The sequence below is a fragment of the Argopecten irradians genome, chromosome 6 (assembly GCF_041381155.1).
Source record: "Argopecten irradians isolate NY chromosome 6, Ai_NY, whole genome shotgun sequence".
Taxonomy (NCBI): Eukaryota; Metazoa; Mollusca; class Bivalvia; order Pectinida; family Pectinidae; genus Argopecten; species Argopecten irradians.
The window spans coordinates 42,916,698-42,938,034 of record NC_091139.1 but is presented as its reverse complement, the minus strand read 5'-3'; the positions used below and the strand labels follow the sequence as shown (position 1 = coordinate 42,938,034).

Sequence of the window (21,337 nt, the reverse complement as noted above, 5' to 3'; positions counted from 1 at the left end):
TCAAAAACTGGCCAGAATACTCAGGTGATCCTGTAGACCAGGGACAGCTGTACGTAGTGCCGCAGATGTGGAGGCTGATCTGGTGCTATGCGGAGTAAAGGCATTCCTATCAATGCCTGTCTTAGCCAAAATAGTCTTAATCCATCTAGAAACAGTTGCTCGAGTCACCAGTGAAAATGGCTTCAGATAGCTAATAAGCATCTGTACATATGTGGCCCCTTCACGAAGCTGTACAGTATAGCATCCAAGTATCTGTGAAGAATCTTGACAATACATAACTCTGGCGTATAGGAAATGTGCTAAGCACACTTTCTTGTTGGTGATATCTAGGTCTGGTATGTTTTAAGTTATCACTATTTCGATTTTTCACTGACACTTCATCTATTGAAATAATTCTAAGATCTAATAGATGTAAGAATTGGGCCGTTTGATCAGTCAACAGAGCCAGCGACTTCAAGGTTCTAAAAAGTCCAAAACCTGTTTTAGGTCCCATGTAACTGTGTTACGTGGTAATGCTGGTCGTAGTTGGAACACCCCTCTGAAAAACTTTTTCAGTAAGGGTTGGTTTCCTATTTGGTTGATTGTCGATGTAAATAAATAATGATAATGCTGTGCGTGCTGTGTTGAGAGTGCTATATCTAATGCATCCTTGAAATAACACAGTCAAAAAATCTAGTACATTATTCACAGTTGGTGACAAGGGATCACATGTCCTTTCTGCAATTCTAATTGTGCTAACTGGCACTTTCTCTTTTCTGTTTCTATTAAAACCAACCAATTAAAGACCAACGCCACTGACGCGACATATCCTTATAATTTTGCAAACATCTCTTTCGATCAAATTGCCGATACCATTCCCGATCCTGCATGCCGACATTTCACCCGATCATATTATATGGTGCCGACGCACTTGCAGATCATATATAAAATTGCTGTAAAAGTTCATCGGAATAGAGCTACTGGTCCTATAAAGTTAACCAGTAGCCATATTCTGTATGTAGATTTTTATACTACTGCCTACTTTTGTTTGTTTGTTTGTTTGTTTGTTTTATTAACGTCCTATTAACAGCTTTGGTCATGTAAGGACGGCCTCCCATGTATGCGGTGTGTTGCGTGTATGTTGTGCGAGGTAAGTGTGCTGGGAGACTGCGGTATGTTCGTGTTGTGTCTTCTTGTATAGTGGAACTGTTGCCCTTTTTATAGTGCTATATCACTGAAGCATGCCGCCGAAGACACCAAGCAACACACCCCACCCGGTCACATTATACTGACAACGGGCGAACCAGTCGTCCCACTCCCTGTATGCTGAACGCTAAGCAGGAGCAGAAACTACCACTTTTATAGACTTTGGTGTGTCTCGGCCAGGGGACAGAACCCAGAGCCTTCCTCACAGGGGCGAACGCTCAACTCAAGGCCAAAAGTGAGGCGGTGCCAAGGGAGGCATTAGGAAAGATAAAGTCAGTTAGGAAGAAGAGAAAAGATAAGATCCTAAATTTAGTCGCATTTTACGATCATGCAATAGGGGCAGCAGGTACAATTCTAACGCCCTACCTGCAGGGCTCCTACTGCCGACACTCCCGCACCGGGATATGAGAATTAGTTACAGTTTAAAAAATTATGGACCCACCAGAGTGCTCATAGACAATTTGTAGACGTTTTAGGGGTCAAGATCAAAATTCGGTAAGCACCCTCTCCTATATACAGTAGTGCAATGTAGTTCTTAGAGGATTTTTGATCAGTTACGGGCACCCTGGTGGTTCCATATTTATATAAATTGTAACTAATTCTCAGACCCATGTGGTCTTCCGATCCTTTTACCATCATTTCTTCCGATCCTATTTCCGACATCTCTCCCGATCCAATTGCCGACATCTCTCTCGATCCTATTGCCGTCATTTCTCCTGACCTCATAGCCGACTTCTCTCCCGATCCTTTTGCCGACACTATCCCGATCCTATTGCCGACACTCTCCCGATCCTATTACCGACATTTCACGCAATCCTCTCGCCGATACTCTCCCGATCCCTTTGCCGATAATCTCTCGATCATTTTTCTGACACTCTCTCGATTCTATTGTCGACACTCTCCAGATCTTAATTACCAACACTATCCCGATCCTATCGACGACACTTTCCCGATCCTTTTGCCGATAATCTCCCGATCCTATTGACGACACTTTCCCGATCCTTTTGCCGATAATCTCCTGATCCTATTGACGACACTTTCCCGATCCTTTTGTCGATAATCTCCCGATCATATTGACGACACTATCCGATCCTCTTGCCGACACTCTCCCGATCCTTTTGCCGAATCTCTCCCGATCATACTGCCGACATTCTCCCGATCATATTGCCGACACACTCCCGATCATATTGCCGATACTATACCGATCATGTTGCCGACATTTCTCTCGATCTAATTGCCGACACCCTCCCGAACTTATTGCCGACACTATCCCGATCCTTTTGCCGAATCTCTCCCGATCATATCGCCTTCACTTTTCCGATCCTATTTCCGACATCTCTCTTGATCCTATTGCCGACATTCTCCAGATCCTATTGCCGACACTCTCTCTGTCATATCGCCGACACTTTTCTCGATCCTATTGCCGACTCTTTTCCGATCCTATTGCCGACATCTCCTGATCCTATTGCCGATACTTTTCCGATCCTATTACCGCCATTTCTCCCGATCCTTTAGCTGACACTATATCAATCTTATTGCCGTTCTTTCCGGATTATATTGCCGACACTCTTCCGATCATATTGCCGACACTCTCCCGATCATATTGCCAACACTTTCCCGATCCTATTGCTGACACTCTCTCTATCATATTGCTGACACTCTACCGATCATATTGCCGACACTCTCCCGATCCTACTGTCGATATTTCTTCCGAACCTTCTGCCGACATTTCTTTTGAGGCCATTGCAAACATATCCCCCAATCCTATTGCCGACGTCTTTTTCGATACCACAACCAATATTTTTCCCGATCCTATTGCCGACATTTCTTCCGATCCTATTTCCGACATTTCTCCCGATCCTATTGCCGACATTCCTCCTGACCTCATAGCCGACATCTCTCCCGATCCTATTGCCGACACTCTCTCGATCCTTTTGCCGATAATCTCCCGATCCTATTGCCGCCATTCTCCCGATCCTATTGTCGACATTCCCGATCATATTGCCGACACATTTCCAATCCTATAACCGACACTCTCCCGATCCCTTTGCCGACACTCTCTCAATCATATTCCCGACACTCTCTCGATCCTATTGTTGACACTCTCCCGATCCTATTGTCGACACTCTCCCGATCCTATTGTCGACACACTCTCCAGATCCCATTGCCGACATTCTCCAGATCCTATTGACGACCCTCTCTCGGTCATATTGCCGACACTTTTCCCGATCATATTGCCAACATTTTTCCGATTCTATTGCCGACATCTCTCCTGATCCTATTGCCAACACTATCCCGATTCTATTACCGTCATTTCTCCCGATCCTTTTGCTGACACTCTAACGATCCTATTGCCATTCTCCCGGTATTATTGCCGACACTTTCCGGATTATATTGCCGACACTCTTCCGATCATATTGCCGACACTCTCCCGATCATATTGCCAACACTTTCCGGATTATATTGCCGACACTCTTCCGATCATATTGCTGACACTCTCCCGATCATATTGCCAACACTTTCCGGATTATATTGCCGACACTCTCCCGATCTTATTGCCGACACTTTCCGGATTATATTGCCGACACTCTTCCGATCATATTGCCGACACTCTCCCGATCATATTGCCGACACTTTCCGGATTATATTGCCGACACTCTTCCGATCATATTGCCGACACTCTCCCGATCATATTGCCGACACTTTCCGGATTATATTGCCGACACTCTTCCGATTATATTGCCGACACTCTCCTTCCGATTATATTGCCGATCCTATTGCTGACACTCTACCGATCATATTGCCGACACTTTCCCAATCCTATTGCCGACATTTCTTCCGAACCTACTGCCGACATTTCTTCTGAAGCCATTGCAAACACATCTCCCGATCCTATTGCCGACGTCTTTTTCGATACCACAACCAATGTTTTTCCCGATCCTATTGCCGACAATTCTTCATATCCTATTTCCGATATCTCCCCCGATCCTAGTACCGACACCTCTCCGGATCCTATTGCCGACATTTCTCCTGCTGCATAGCCAACATCTCTCCCGATCCTATTGCCGAAACTCTCCGGATCCCTTTGCCGATAATCTCCCGATTCTATTGCCAACATCCTCCCGGTCGTATTGCCGACATTCTCCCGATCCTTTTGCCGAAACTCTCCCGATCATATTACCGGCATTCTCCCGATCCTATTGCCGACACGATCCCTATCCTATTATCGACACTCTCCCGATCTATTGCCGATACTTCTCCCGATCCTATTGCTGACACTCTCTCGATTCTATTGCCGACATTCTCCCGATCCTATTGCCGACACTCTCCCGTTCCTGTTGCTGACACTCTCTCTATCATATTACTAACACACACACTCTCTCTCACGATGCTATTGCTGACATTTCTCCCTATCCTATTGCTGACACTCTCTCGATTCTGTTGCCGACATTCTCCCGATCCTATTGCCGACACTCTCCCGATCCTGTTGCTGACACTCTCTCTATCACATTGCTGACACACTCTCTCTCACGATCCTATTGCTGACATTTCTCCCTATCCTATTGCTGACACTCTCTCGATTCTATTGCCGATATTCTCCCGATCCTGTTGCTGACACTCTCTTTATCATATTGCTGACACACTCTCTCTCACGATTTTATTGCCGACAATCTCCCGATACACCACTAGTATATAAGATATCTTAAGATAAAAATATAATGTATCTCATAAAGATATAAGATAACTTTATTGTATATGAAATATCATATAACAAATACGAGAAATACATTGCTCCTTCAATAAATGTTAAATTGACTTGTCATAGTGAACAATTATGGAAAAGGTGGTTACAGGATAATAGATATGTCAGTATCATCCTCGATACTCCAGGTGCTACTCTATATATTACTGAACGACAGTAGTAGTGCACTGGGGTAGGAGAATTAATTAAAGTTTATATAATTATGGCCCCACCAGAGTGCCATAAAGCCAGTTTTAGACGTTTTAGGGGACTAGCTAAAAATCAGTAAAAATCCTAATCTACAAGGTAATATATATATGCATAAATTCTCAGATCCCTGTGGTATCGAGTTTTGACCTTGCAAGGTTGCAAGGTAATATCGCGGTATTTAGAGGTAATCACCGATTCGAAAAGTTTTGTATCCATTAATTGGTCAGCGTATTGGAATGTTTTACCATCTCGACTGTCGCAGCGAAAATCCAAGGACACCAAATGAAAACATAGATTTAGATAATATACCGTACGTATTGCTTAGCTGAAAAAACCCAAGAGTTAGTTATTTTGATAAGCTTAAAAACCCAACTCAACGTACCATTTATAACCATAATCAAATATTCAGACACCAGATTGATCTTTGATTATATTATTCAGTGTTGATTATCATTACAGATCGTTGATTATTTTTTAATAAGTCGTTGTTCTTAAAGGTATGTGTTATATCCCAGAGCAGAAATTAATGAGCTGTACAGATGTGCTGTTGGAGTTACTTCCCTTGCATTGTTGAACTGCGGCATCATGAGGAAGCTAGTAGTAATTTGTGGTGATGCCTCTTGATTATCTTGGCTGATTGTAATTGCGGTTGTCCCTTATTGAAATAAATTTCTATTTCAAATTTTATGCATTTAAAGTTGTTTTATGCCCATCATGCGAAATGCATTGATTGATGGACCAGTGGAAATTGTCTTAATATATCAAAACTGACACCAAAGGAAAAGCCTCTAAAGCAGACGAATGTTCGGCTCCTGTCAAATCGACTTCGTTTGTAATAAAAAAAACAGAACTTTTGTGATTTTTATTTCCTCAGTTTTTGTTATTTTTGACTTCTCAATATCAATCCTTTATTTACACGTCGTACATGATCTTCCCAAGTTTGTTCACAAAATCTAGAATACACACCTCAATATTCCCGCATTTGACTGGAGACTAAAAATTTCAAGTAAGACATCAAAGTATAACATTGAAATAGATGACCGGCATGGAGTTCGAAATGTATGAAAAGTTCTTACACGAGAAGACACAAAACGTCATAACATACTCAAAATTTCCTCCCGGCGATCACAAACATGCCATCTCACCATTATAATAGCTGCCATACCTGTACAAATGGCCGCCATATAATATCCATTTACATACACAAACTTCGATGAATCTAAGTCGTTGGTAGCATAGTTCGAGTTATCAGATCATTCGAAATATCGCAGTATTTGAGTTATCTGGGCACAATTTCACTAACATTCCTTAACTTTAATCCCTTAACTTAAAATTCATCACAGGAAAGCATTTACAGAAGTTAGGCCGAGAACTTCAAGTTAAGGAACCTTCCTTAAAGATGCTCCGCCGCTGACAAATGGTATTTTTTCACTATTAAAAACACGAGCAGACGATTTTATGGTGGCTGATTACGGCCATCTCGTGTTGTTGTGTTTTCGCCTTGTCGTGTTGTCGCCTTGTCGAGTTGTCGCAGCCTCAACCTGCGACAACCCGAGATTTAACAGTGAAAATGTCGACTTGTCGCGTTTTCGAACCGCAACAAGTCGACAACGCGACAAGTCGACATTTCGAACACGCTAATTAGCGCGTACAGAATCTCGTGTTGTCGCGGTAAAATGTCGACTTGTCGTGTTGTCGAGTTGTCGACTTGTCGTATTGTCGCCTTGTCTTGTTGTCGACTTGTCGTGTTGTCGAGTTGTCGCCTTCCTGTTACACATGCGCAAATCATGTGAAATAGCCACTATCTTTGAATATAGAAAACTGAAGTCAGTGCTTGTGAATATTTGGTGTGTTTGTAAGATATTCGATGTACAAAATTGTTTAAAAATTATATTTTCCACATTATTAACTCGTTTGAAATGTATTATTATAATATTAAATTAATTGAATATCAACAAAACAAAGGATGTCAGAACAGAACCAAAATGTTTGTACAATGAAAAGTAACAGAGAGGACAAATGTACATGTATATCAACTTAATATTGTAAAATTTCCATCACACAATATTGTGTTATTAATCGGTTAAAACTTTTTATTCAATTTGAAGAATTGAAGAGATCACGGATGATAAGACGAAATATTATCTATTATTACTAATTACTGTAATAGGTTATGTGTGTAGTACATCAAACAATAACCTTAATTTAATATCTAATAAAGAATTTGATGTAAAACGGTAAGAAAAAATCATTAAAACTTTCATTTAGTCCAAAGCGTTATAGAATAGATTAGGTGTTGTGCCCCATCTTTATGGTAATTAGTTCATCTATTTTGATCATCAGCATGCATCACAACGTACATAATGTAAATATTCTTTTTTATAAAATTTGTTTATTGTAATTTACAGTTAGATTTAACCCTGGAAACTTTGATTGTGTAACTTGACTACAGTCATTCATACAATTGTATACAAATGCTGGAGCATAGATACTTCCAGGGGACATTTAATATAATAGAACTCTTGCAAAGAAAAGTACACAATTAGTATTTCTGGGTCTAGAAATTCCTAATACACAAAACTGTGTTCATTTTACGAAATGTATATCATAATTATATAATAATCTTTCTCAAAGCGATCAATTTGTGGTTAAGAGAGGCTTGGCTAATTATGATACATTCAAGTGTAATTGACCTGTGTTAATATTGTCCGAGTGCATTTGTCAATAACAGCAACACAAGTTACATTACGCAAACATTGAGGTCTCAGGGTGGTGTCCTATGGTCAATGCTTTTTCTTGTAAGTAACTTGCCAAAGAAAATAATATCTAGTATAAAATATAAGAACCTCAGTTTCGGTTCATATGGTGTTATACCGCCCTGGTATAATTTAAAATAATGATCTCGGGCTACGGTCTGGGTTATTATTTATTCTACCAGGGCGGGATAACAACATATATACATCCTTATACATGTATATCTGCAGTGCTTTTATCTTTATATCCGGTAATTCCTGTGTTATATTCGATATATTTACCACTATGCTCCGTCGTTATATCGAGATATTCGATGCCTTTTTCTTTATAATTAAACTTTATATTCGGTACAAATTTCTTTAAATTCTGTATACACTTCTTTATGTGATGTGCAAGCTTCTTTATATAATGTGTAAACATTAAAATGATGAAGATCAAAGCCGGCTTATAATATATGCATACTTTTTCGGCTGCTTTCGTCATAGTGACAGCACTTTGAAAATTATTGCTCTTACCAACGGTAGTAACCGTTTTTGTGAAAACTTACTAGAAATATCTATCCATCCTTCTCAATATATATCACAATGTAGATTACTATTTTACCGTTTTTTTGTATTTAAACTCATAAAACGTCTAAAATGGTCTATGCATGGCACTCTGGTGGGTCCAAATTATTGGATCGCCATCTACGTATACATGTAGACAATTAATCCTGTGTCTACATTGGATCACCAATATAAGAAAAAAATGATTTTGTTTCAATTTCAGATGTGCTACTATTTTGTTAATTCATATTATGAAAATGAAAAAAATTAAGAAGCAAACGCTAATTGAATTTTTCGTTTCGGAAAGGTAGTTGGTCTTTAAAGCTTTATATATATGCCGTAATTTTCATACTCACGAATCAAGAGCTTTTGGATATTTTATTCACCATCAACCTTTTGAAAATTACATTTACAAGTATGAATAAGAACTGAAAATGATTTTGACAGTACATATGCTATGAAGCCAAGATGTGGTCTATAATTTCATTTAACATTTTTATAAAGTAATAAGAAATTATAAAGTGATTACTACAGGTATGCATTTATCTTAACATAAATAAGGCATAAATTCTGACTTGTAAATAATGTTTACAAGGCATCGTAAATGGTTTTCTGACCATTTGAATGATTATCACACCTTAAAACAACCTGATGGTTTTCAATAGTTTCTTGAGGAAAAAATTGCATGCCTAGTTACGATACATTTAACTTAATTAATCAAAACATAAAATCGGGTAATTAATAAAACAAAATGTTCTCCGCCGTCATAAAACATCTATGATATAGGTACATCATACATGTATATATTATCCGAATAGCGTATATTGAACTTTGATTCCTAGGCGTGGCAACATTATAAGATTTTTCAAATATCTACATATATATGTAGATCTGCTACCCTGTTGAGATCAGCCGCTTGATTTTTACACTTCAACTTATCCTAAACATGTTTCCTAACAGGCTTAGTTGAATTCGGACCAGTTGAGAAGGTGATCGAATTGTTATGTTTAATGGTGATAGACGACAAATAAAAGTGATGTCGATAGGTCACCTGCCTGGGTGACCACCTTATCCTTAATAGTCCGAAGGCCCGTTAATCTGAACGTCCGTTAGTCCGAACGACCGTTAGTCCTAAGGCCCATTAGTCGGAAAGTCTCATAGTCCGATAACCGATATAAATGTACAGACTTTAATTACAAGACTCAGTAGTAAACTTGCTGAGATATGTGTAACTTAGCTGCAATATTGTAGCCCAAAAGACTTTTAGACCGATAATGGTGTCGTCTTTAGAGATACAATTGGTGCATATTACTGCTAATGGAGCAAAGTAATGATTGTGTAAACCATTATTAAAACGTCTGTATGCATTTTATCTTACTTGTTTGACATCACTTACCCACTAGGCAATAAAACTGAACCGTATGAAATATAAAATTCACAGCGAGACATTGTTTTTTTTCACATATAAATATGATGGTCTTTTCGAAGGAAAACTATACGGCAAATCTACAAAATATGAATTTGACGTCTTATGAGTGGTAAAGTAGATATTAAGAATGTTCGTTATGTTTCTTTTGGACAAAAATAATATATAAATGCATGTATATGTTTAAAATAATTGGAAACCTACAAAAAAGTATAGAAAATTGTGCCCGAGTGATTTTCGGAGGCAGTGCTCCACTACGACACATAGGGACCAATTATAATATAATAAGTTTTATTTCATAAGATACTGATATAGACTTACAGCTATTCGTGTGTGTCCCAGGTCTAAACGTATATATACTGTGGGTGTCATGCGATAGCTGGCCAGGTCTGTACATAATAGTCTGGGTTACAGGTATAAGTTTCTCGTTGTTGTGTAATGGTATGTGGTGCCTGAACATCTTATATGTAATGCTAATTGTGAAACTGGTCAGTATTAATTGGTTCAGCGTGTTACTTATGTTATGCAGTAGCTATCCATGTATCAGATGTTTCAGGTGTTGGATATCATGGCCAAATACTGATCCCCATGCTCTCGTTGTTATGTATAAATAGAGCTGACCACTTATTGTAGAAGAGAGAGGGAGAAACATAGAGGAGCACACACCTTGTGTGTGGCCCCATTTTGGGCTCCTGATATAATGTACAATGTATATTGCCTGCATATTGTAAAATGCACCAAGAAAATAAAACGTCGACACAATATTGGTCTCCATCATCATTGAACCACAACAAAGAAACCATGCCGGACAATTACAGTAACAACGCCACAACCCGGACATCAGTATACCAACAAGAATCAAGATTCATTTTATTATACTGGCGCTGTGACGTGCGATGGGACCTGGGTTAAGCAGAAGGGCACCACTTTATGAATACCAGACCATTGGACACTTCGCGGAGCTACTCCACTAAATGATCGCCAGCTACAAACAACACATCAACAACAAAGTTTCGACCAGCAGCCATATTCCATTCCATTCTACGATCATCAGTGCCACAAGAACACAGAACACACTTACAATAAGAATCTTCAAGGAACCAACGCTAATGACCACAACCACCATACACCAACCAGTAAGAAGACAGAAGAACGAAGAAAGAAGAAAGAAAATGAACTCTGTATAATAATTGTGATTTCTTAAAAAATTTGGACATTAATCAGTGTTTTGAGATATTGGAATTTAGTGTTCGGTAATGTATTATGTTTATTTTTTTTCTAAATCTATATTTACATCTTTTCTTAATTCTTAATTTGTTCTTCGTCTAATTCTTATAAGATCTCAATTTAACGTTACTTTTTACTACAGATTTTAAAAACAATGTAAAACTAAGTTTATTATTTGTACACACACGCAAAAGGATGATAGTTGTTCTTAGCAAATATTCATCTAATAATGTAGTGTAATACATACTATTCTAAATTCTGTATGTTTACTATACACTCCTTTATTTTACTTCACCAAGTTGTTATTACAATAATTCTGTAATTTATAATTTTTGTAATATCATTTTTTTCCTGAACTTAGATTTTTGCTAAAGTTATATTATGTTAAACTAATTATATTGATATGTTCATGACTTGTGCTCTTCATTTTCATCATTCTCAGAGAAGGTTCCTTAACATACTTTTTGTTTTAAACTATTTTTTATTGACACAAATACAATTTCATAATATAAAAACATATATTTAAACGTCTGGAAATGTTCTGCTGACATGGTCTAACATGCAGTTTTAAAAGTAATTGGAACTTCCAGTATGTCTGAGAACAATAGGGTGGTGAGCTAATTCATTAAGGCCCATTTTCTCGATATTAATGACATATTTACGTTTATGTATATTATTTCACGTTGGGAGGAATACCCGATGCAGTTTAATGCCGGGCACAAACAAGTTTTTTATGTTTCTCTCAACGTTTACATGCACACACAAATACACAACATGGAACTTTCTTTGTAAGATGATTTTCATTTCATTTTATTGATTATAAGATCTTAGCCTGATTGGAGTGCAAGATTTCACGGCTTGATTGTTAAGACGGCATGACGTCAGCACAAGCATTTTTTTTTCTTTTCATTAACTCCATTTTTATATAGCACAAGTTTGAACAGTACTAGTTCAGGTTAATCATTTTTTTTATCCTTTTTGGATTTATGAACTAAATGAAATTTCTATGCTAATGAACTCTATCATCCTTTATTTTACAAAATCATGATATTTAAACATTCTTAAAAATTACTATTAGTCTAAGATATTTGAAATACAATACAACAAAATTCTGTTTTACATATGTTGTTACTCTGAGCAAATGTACAATTACTTTTTTATAGCATTTTCATTTTTACTGGTTGGTTATTACTTAAATATCATTCACAATACATTTGTAACCATGCACTTGGTAATTTCTATATATTGGTCATTTTATAATTGATTTATCAACTAACGTTTAGCAGATATACAAAACACTGTGCCCAGGTCAAATTATTCAATTAATTATATTGCATCATGTACATTTATAACTGATAACTAACAAGAAACATATTATGTTCTAATGTAGCTACAACCTATCGTATATATACCTATGTTTACTCAGAGAATATTTTTCCACATTATTAAAAATACACATTTTCTTAAAGCAATGTAACAATTTATTGCTAAAATTTTATATACTCTGTGACTTATTCATGATTATGTTGTTGTTCTATAATTTTTCATATGGAAGTTCTTTTAACACTTAATATTGTGACATTAATACATATGATATTCATATTCACTTAAACATAATGTAAGATATACAAACACATTAACTTAGAATAATTTGGGGAATGCCCAATGCAGTTTTATGCTGGGTTCACATAAGTTGAAATATGTTCCTCTTGCGTTATTTACACAACTTTGCTACATTTATTACTTGCACAACAACAAAGAACTTCCTGTGAATTGTATCATTACATTAATTGTTTACCAGTCTTAGTCTAATTAAAGACGAGGCATCATGCTAGTGTTTTAAAACGATATGGCGTTGACCTAGCGCTATTCATTTGCTTTCATTTTAATTTTAATAACAGCATAATTATCATGAATATGTCGAAGTCCTGTAATTGTTTTTGTATTTTGCTTACACAAACTCTAGCTACAAATATAGAATCAGTTCTTGTACGTTCTTCAAGTTGATTTACATTGTACATCATTTATAATTATTAAGTACATAATCTATGATTATCAAGCTTTATATAAATTCTTCATATGATAATGTTTAAGTCTTGTATCAATTTAGATTGTATTTCGGAAACATAGCGGAATATAATAAGTTTTATTTTAAATTTATCATTATTATTTCAAATTATAACTAATTTTAAATAATTACTAACAAGGGGACGTAATATAATATAATAAGTTTTATTTCATAAGATACTGATATAGACTTACAGCTATTCGTGTGTGTCCCAGGTCTAAACGTATATATATACTGTGGGTGTCATGCGATAGCTGGCCAGGTCTGTACGTAATAGTCTGGGTTACAGGTATAAGTTTCTCGTTGTTGTGTAATGGTATGTGGTGCCTGAACATCTTATATGTAATGCTAATTGTGAAACTGGTCAGTATTAATTGGTTCAGCGTGTTACTTATGTTATGCAGTAGCTATCCATGTATCAGATGTTTCAGGTGTTAGATATCATGGCCAAATACTGATCCCCATGCTCTCGTTGTTATGTATAAATAGAGCTGACCACTTATTGTAGAAGAGAGAGGGAGAAACACAGAGGAGCACACACCTTGTGTGTGGTCCCATTTTGGGCCACATATATCAACAATGACTCTATGTAACGTATGAAGTACTAAAGAATAAAATGTCGACAAAAACATCAGAGTCAATCATCATTTCAACGACAATTCTCAACGTTGTACGGACCCAACAAACGAAGACTACATATACCTGATGGCCACCTATACAACAGCTAGATAATACAACTTCACAAAACAAGATTCAAAAACCATTTTATTATACAATTCGTACCCGACCGAAAGGTACAGTAGGCCGGGTACGTATATTCGTTCTATGTGTAATTCTAGATTAACATCATCTTCAGTGACCCATGGATTATTGAACTACACTACGCTACATTTATCACAAATGTAGCGTAGGGTCACCGACAAAAAACGAAATGTGACTAATTTTAAAAATTGTGAAAAAAACATAATCTTGCAATACATGTACGTAAACGTATCCGATATGAAAGAGTGTATATGTACACTGCAATCCTGGTTATTAGTTTCCCAGAAATTACCATGATGCGAACCATTTTCATCATTGAAAAAAGGGAGAATAAACAAGTAAAAGGAAAAAGGAAACACAAAAATAAGTCGTGAAATACATATTTCAAACATGTATGCAGGTAGGAATGGGTGATATATGTCATCCATTCATGCAGCCATGTTATCCCTAATGCAATCAAATTACAGTACACATAAGCTTTACATTAGGCGTATGTTTGTAAGATAATTCATAAAATGTATATTTATGTGACATCTTATATGAAAGATATTTTCTTTCTCTTATGATTTTTTTTATTTATAATTTTGATGTATTTATCATGCAATGCTCATTGAAGAAATCACAACTTGCCGTCCATAGAAGTTTGCAGCTAAATAATTTTAAAGAATTGCCGAAAATGTATTTATCACAATTTATTGAAAACATGTCAAACTATCAATTTACATGAAGTAAAACAACTACATAAATTGCAATATTTTCTAATTTTCGGATGAATGGGCCTTCGAACTATTAGGCCTTAGCAGTTCAAGTGACCTTAAAATTAACAGATGACGATTACTGCTTACTAATCAGACGGCACGACCAGACTATTACTACACGATTATCATATAATAAACAAATTGTTGAAATTCATAGTTCAGAGAAAAAAATACTTTGACAACTCTCGGTAAAGAAATTGCTATCAAATATCTTCATCTAGCTACAACCACATGCACACAATTATTTTCATTAGCAATCCAATATGGCGAGTGTTATCCATTGTTTGCGCATGTGTAACAGGAAGGCGACAAGTCGACAACTCGACAACACGACAAGGCGACAACACGACAAGGCGACAACACGACAAATCGACAACTCGACAACACGACAAGTCGACATTTTACCGCGACAACACGAGATTCTGTACGCGCTAATTAGCGTGTTTGAAATGTCGACTTGTCGTGTTGTCGACTTGTCGTCTTGTCGTGTTGTCGACTTGTCGCGGTTCGGAAACGCGACAAGTCGACATTTTAACTGTTAAATCTCGGGTTGTCGCAGTTTGAGACCGCGACAACTCGACAAGGCGACAACACGACAAGGCGACAACACAACAACACGAGATGGCCGTAATCAGCCACCATAGGCCTTCCAAAAGTTCTCACATATTAATACGACGGTCAAGTTCTGCTTAGTTTCCCAGTTCTGACCATTAAAGTAAAGAAAAGTTGAAAGCATTGAAAGCGAGGCTGTGTGGAAATGTAACCAAGGACATAGTGAGCCGGGAGGACGATTTAGAATTCCCATACTTTAAATTAATTTCTTCGTACGCAGACAGATTTTGACGAGAGATTTTATTTTTCCATTTCATAAGAAATTATACTGGATACATTCACACCATTTTTACCGACTTTAACCATCCTTGCCCGACTGTTCACTTTAAGAGATGTTCTTGAAACTGAACCCTGAGCATTCGATGTACCAGAGCATTTATGAGTTCAATTAAACGAAGTCTTATTGATCCCTTAACTTAAAATTCTTCATAGGAAGGCATTACAAAAGTTAAGGAAAAATCTTTAGTTAAGGAGAGTTTCCTTAAAATCCGTAATGCTTTCCTATGGAGAATTTTAAGATAAGGGATTCCTTAAATTTAAGGAATGTTCGTGAAACTGGGCCCTGAGCATTTATGAGTTCAATTAAACGAAGTCTTATTGAGATGTGTTAATTAATTTATAGATTAAAGATTTAAGGAAAACAACTCAAGCAAAACACAATGATACTAGTGTTTTAATTGACTATACATGTACATGTATACTAGCATATAAACATATAAAAATAAGAAATGTCGTCTTTGTCTTGTAGGTATGTTTTTCAGGATATGAATATCAAGTATCGTTCCACCTTCTCGATACTCCTGGAATTACTAGCATTGACGTTTTATCCACCAATGAACTATATCATAGTCACACTGAAGGCAACAGAAGACACAGGAAATTGGTTCTTTTGGCTACATCAAAGGAATTGTATAACGGTATACTTTGGCGGACTTTTTGGCGTCGCCCCCTCTCTCTCTGTAATCTTCAAAGGAAGTCTCTGCAGGCCTGTGATTGGTCAGTGTTTTTTTCCTCCTGAACTGCCTCCAGTTCACTATGAATTAGCCTACTCCAGGGATTGATATAACGTCAGTGATAGTAACCCTTGGAACATCGAGATGGTCTGAGCAATGCCAGCACATCCAGTTTGGTTCAGACAATTAACTATTAATTATTAAAAGCAATTAGGAAAACAATATAACAAGATTAAAAAATAACCTAACTTGATTTGAAAGGCTTCAAACTCCTTATTGATTCCTGGTATGCATCCTGGTATATATAAAAATGCATACTTTTGAAATTATCTTCTTGAATTATAACACATATCCGCAGATATCCGTATTACCAAGCCGGATGGCCACAATGTTCGGTACACAAAGTAAAATACACATTTAATTTGATTATGTTATCTCACCGTAAACAATCCTTGTGTTAGATAGTCAATTGTCCCACGAGAGTGTTAACGTCCTCCATGGACTCTTTTCTCTCTTCAGATGTCGAGCTCGAAATGCGACCATTTCTCGGAGTATCGAGAGAAACTACGGCTATAGAGTTTCGTCTCCGCGATACAGTAGAACGATTCCTGGAAATATCGAAAGTGCCGACTCTACTTCCGGAAGGAAGTGACGGAAGAAACGAACTGTGTCTGCGCTCTGTAGATTTGTACTGATCACACTGGTCCTTTACACGAACATCTGAAGTCTCTAAGCGCTCAAGAGCTTCCTTCATCTTATGTTTTCTCTTAATAAGCGGGGAGCGAATTTGCTCATCGTCCGGTATGATACTAGCGCGCCTTGTACTTCCGGTAGCCACCTCGCTATTTCTTCGCCCCCTTTTTGGTGATTTTTCACCTTTAACCTCTTGTCTGTTTTTGGCGATCATATTCTTCAACTCGTCCATCTTTTGGTCGAATTCCTCCAGAGACATGCTGAGAGGACCGGACTTGCGCATGTGTTTGTAGACTGACTTTTCCTTGTTTGTGAGACCGGAAGGACAGACAGCATTTTTGTGTGACGTAGGAGGATGAATAACATTCCAAAGGTCCAAAGCAACGTTTTTGTTTTGTATAATACGTGACGTATTGCACTCTAATTTGGAGTGAAGCTTCAGTAACTGAGAACCCAGACGGCGCTGCTGTGTTCGGTTCCGGTTCCTTGCATTCTCCATTGCACGAGATTCTTTCACAACCGGAAGTCCAAAAATGGGATCCATTTGGAAATTATTCCTTAAACACCTGAGGAGACAAAAACACATTTTCAATATGAGCAATACGTATACATAAAATTTTCTCTTTTCGACCTTCATCTCAAATACTTCACTATCTAGCAAAGTATTCTTAAAACACATTTTGAGAATAAAGAATGAATCATGTTATGACTTCTTCGCTTCAAATAGTAAATATTTTAAGAAAAATTGCTTTTTCTGGCGTTTATTTTCCTTTGCATCATCCTTTTCAGGCATTTTTGTATAAATTCAAAACTTTAGAAAATGGTTTCTGTGTTTCAGTCAGTTGGCAAACATGCAGTTGGGTTCAGCCTCCCCATCAGACAAGTTACAAGACTACGGTTAACAAAGTACATGTACATTTAGAAAGAAAATCTGTTAAGATTAGCAGTAGAATTAGTAAAAATTTAAGTTTTTTCCTGGTTATGAGCCTTCTAACATAATCTGATGTATTCACAGTATCACTGAAGTAACAACGCTTATAATCGGCTTACTTAAACGTTTATTATTTACCTATAAGTGTTCTATTTATATTGCTTACAACTATACAATACTAGACTATTTGTTGTACAGACTTTGTATGATGTGTTAAGAAAGATCAGACTAACATGTGTGGTAAAACTGTTAAATCAAAACACTGTAAACTTAGAAATACCCGCAAATATGGTATACTATAGACCACAGAAATATTCAAATGACAATCAATGTTTACATGTATGATGTAATCGGGTGGGGTGTGCTGCTCTGTATCATTGACAGTATGCTTCGGTGAGAGTGTGCTATATAATTAATTTACAAGTTTTCATACAGAACAATTATTTTAATATGAATATGTGAATATACATCTACACGAAAGATAAGATAATTTTAAATGTTTAAATGCAAAACGTTTACACAAATAATTTATTTACTGTAATTCTGAAAGCTAAAAAATGGCATCATAACAAATAAACTGGTGGTTAACTTCAATTATCTCTTTTTAACATAGAGTCGTAAAGGTTGATACAAAAGACAAAAAGTGGTATTCGTCTTCAATCCATTTTAATGAATAAAATACAAAATGTAACATATTCATTTTTGATTTTCTTCTAAACATTTTGATTCCACTGCTTGACAATGATAAGGTATATACATGTACGTTAATAGGTGAATAAAATAAGAAATAAACATAGTAAATCAGTACCGTGTAAATTGGTTTGGCATGACAAATCCTAGTTTTAAACAAGTCCGATAATTTAATTAAAGTAAGCATTAGAATAAGGAAATACGTGCTGTTTCTAACGATTCCTATTCGTTTGAAAATGAGATTCAAGTTTGAAAACATGTCCAGTCCCATTACATAGAAATATGTTTAAATTCAAACGATTCTTACCTTGAAATGTGCATTTTATCCAAATCTTGAATATCCTATATAATCGATATGTAAAACATCCGACACTATACTGCAGTTTGGTAATAGTGAGTAGATTTATGAGCACCTAAACATGACCTATAGATATACACTTTCTTCTTGGCCTTAATATCGGCTGATACCTATATACAAGTATACAGGTATAAACACTTCCTACCTGATCCTGTTACGTTTAGTTATCCTTTTACGTAATGTGTCAGACTTATATAAGTAAATTTTACAAAAGAATTAAGGACGAGTTGTCAATAATACGTAATCAACATTTAAAGTTCCGAATATGTACATAAAACTTACTTGTTAAAATCTATAAAATTGTATTCAATAAGGCGAATTTTGTTTTTTAAAAAGAACTAATCGTACCTAAATAAAGCTACGGGTCTTTATAGTTTATCTGTGACTATACATAATACGATAGAAGATCCTTCTCGCCGTACCGACATTAAGTCTCTATTTTATGTTACGAAACTGGTAAATTTACATGATTGTATCTATTTACATAACAATACACGATTAATTTATCACACTTACCTGAAGATTTTAGTAAAAAAATTATCTACATATCCCAGTTAAAATCATTACACTTTTCTCAAACATGGTCTATCGCCGTCACCGTTCGCCGAGTTAATACGAATTTCGCCAGCCAGGAGTGATGTGGTTGTTTTAAGTTTTCCCCCACAACAGTAAGTCTTTGTAATAAGATATTCTCTCCAATCGGACGTCGATAAAACACTCTCTGTTCTTACCTAGTACAGTCAGTTTTATCGGCCAAAACCGTCTCACGCGGTCTACAATTTACCAAATTTCATTCTGCATTATTTAATTTCGGGTATATATTCATTAGATACGTAGTATAATTGACTGAAGAATCGTTTCACTGTAGTTTTTGTTTAAACAAAACCAATAGCCTTTACTAAAGTAAATGAAAGCGAGACCAGTATTCCAATTTGATCCAGTTTTATTCAAATTCCTTTGTATTTGGGATTTAAATGGAAAATAAAATAATTGACAAGAATCACCTCCTTTGTTGGAAATACTTATTTGTTTTGTGTGAAGACTCGACAATTGTACAAATACCGCTGGTAATGTCTTATTTGATACATGGGCGCGTGACATCAGAGACGTTCTAGGTACCCCACACTGTCGCGTGCTCGGGTAACGGAGCAGTATGGGAGAGTACGGACTCTCCGGGACAAATATGTTTGTAAACACAGGACCACTTCATGGGTGAGATTACATACAACGATATCAAATTAAAGTACACATAACTCGCCTGGAAGTGAACGCTCAGCCATAGGAACAGATGTAGACTTTGAAACTCATGTTTTACAATGAATTATACATATAATTATATAAAAAAATATTGCATATCAATATCAGTATAGTAGCATTTGGTGGTCGTTTTCGTGTCTACGGGCCTACATTATACGAACAAACACTGTAATTTATGCTTGAAATAAATGAAGCATGAAAGTATGTTTTTCAAAAACCTTTCTGTTTACTAGGAAAATCAAAGAGTTTCAGGAGAAAGCATTTATCATTAGAATAGGCGAGCGGCTTATTAGTTGAATTTTTTTTCTCAATAATTGTGCAAAGGAAACAGCCTTGAACCATATCAAAGGTCATAAGGTCAACTGTATTGAAACAAAAGGCAATAATAAAAATACTTTGCCCAAAAGTGATCGTATGAAATAACAGTATTCCCTACAATGTATCCGATTAATGTTAGGCATATATTATAAATAATTCCTTTTGTATGTTTCAGCGTTCTGATTCTTTCGTATCCCGTTTTTTGGTTCTCTTGATGATGCTTTTGACGATACCTACGTTCACTGCTGTCGCCTTCTCAATGTCAATTACAAAGAAACCTGCTTTTACAGTACATCATCACGGGGAAGTGCACCTTTGCTTGATGGGGATTACATTTGAATAAAGCGTCTTTTATATAGCCTACAGTAAGAGCCAAATTCCAACTATCAGTCCTTCGCTGCTTTGACCTAAACACGAATGAGCCAATTAGGAGCGAAAACACCATGACGAAGGATCTTCCCTTCATCACCATCGTGTTTTAGCTCCTTTGTCATGACATTTTCCCTCCATCACCATCGTGTTTTAGCTCCTTTGTCATGACATTTTCCCTCCATCACCATCGTGTTTTAGCTCCTTTGTCATGACATTTTCTCTCCATCACCATCGTGTTTTTAGCTCCTTTGTCATGACATTTTCCCTCCATCACCATCGTGTTTTTAGCTCCTTTGTCATGACATTTTCCCTCCATCACCATCGTGTTTTTAGCTCCTTTGTCATGACATTTTCCCTCCATCACCATCGTGTTTTTAGCTCCTTTGTCATGACATTTTCCCTCCATCACCATCGTGTTTTTAGCTCCTTTGTCATGACATTTTCCCTCCATCACCATCGTGTTTTTAGCTCCTTTG

General features: G+C 36.6%; 1 protein-coding gene across 2 annotated transcripts; it reads right to left on the bottom strand.

Moving 5' to 3' along the window:
- Nucleotides 1-15,944: 15,944 nt before the first annotated feature.
- On the bottom strand, nucleotides 15,945-19,769 carry LOC138325973 (uncharacterized). Of its 2 annotated transcripts, none has more exons than XM_069272012.1 (2): nucleotides 19,431-19,769; nucleotides 15,945-17,501 (listed from the first exon to the last, which is right to left on the bottom strand). In XM_069272012.1, the coding sequence occupies exon 2, from the start codon at nucleotides 17,477-17,479 to the stop codon at nucleotides 16,700-16,702; it is 780 nt and encodes a 259-aa protein (XP_069128113.1). In that variant the 5' UTR covers nucleotides 17,480-17,501; nucleotides 19,431-19,769; the 3' UTR covers nucleotides 15,945-16,699. The 2 variants fall into 2 exon arrangements, with proteins under 2 accessions (XP_069128113.1, XP_069128112.1); XM_069272011.1 differs by lacking the exon at nucleotides 19,431-19,769 and adding an exon at nucleotides 18,864-19,006.
- Between the last annotated feature and the right edge of the window lie 1,568 nt (nucleotides 19,770-21,337).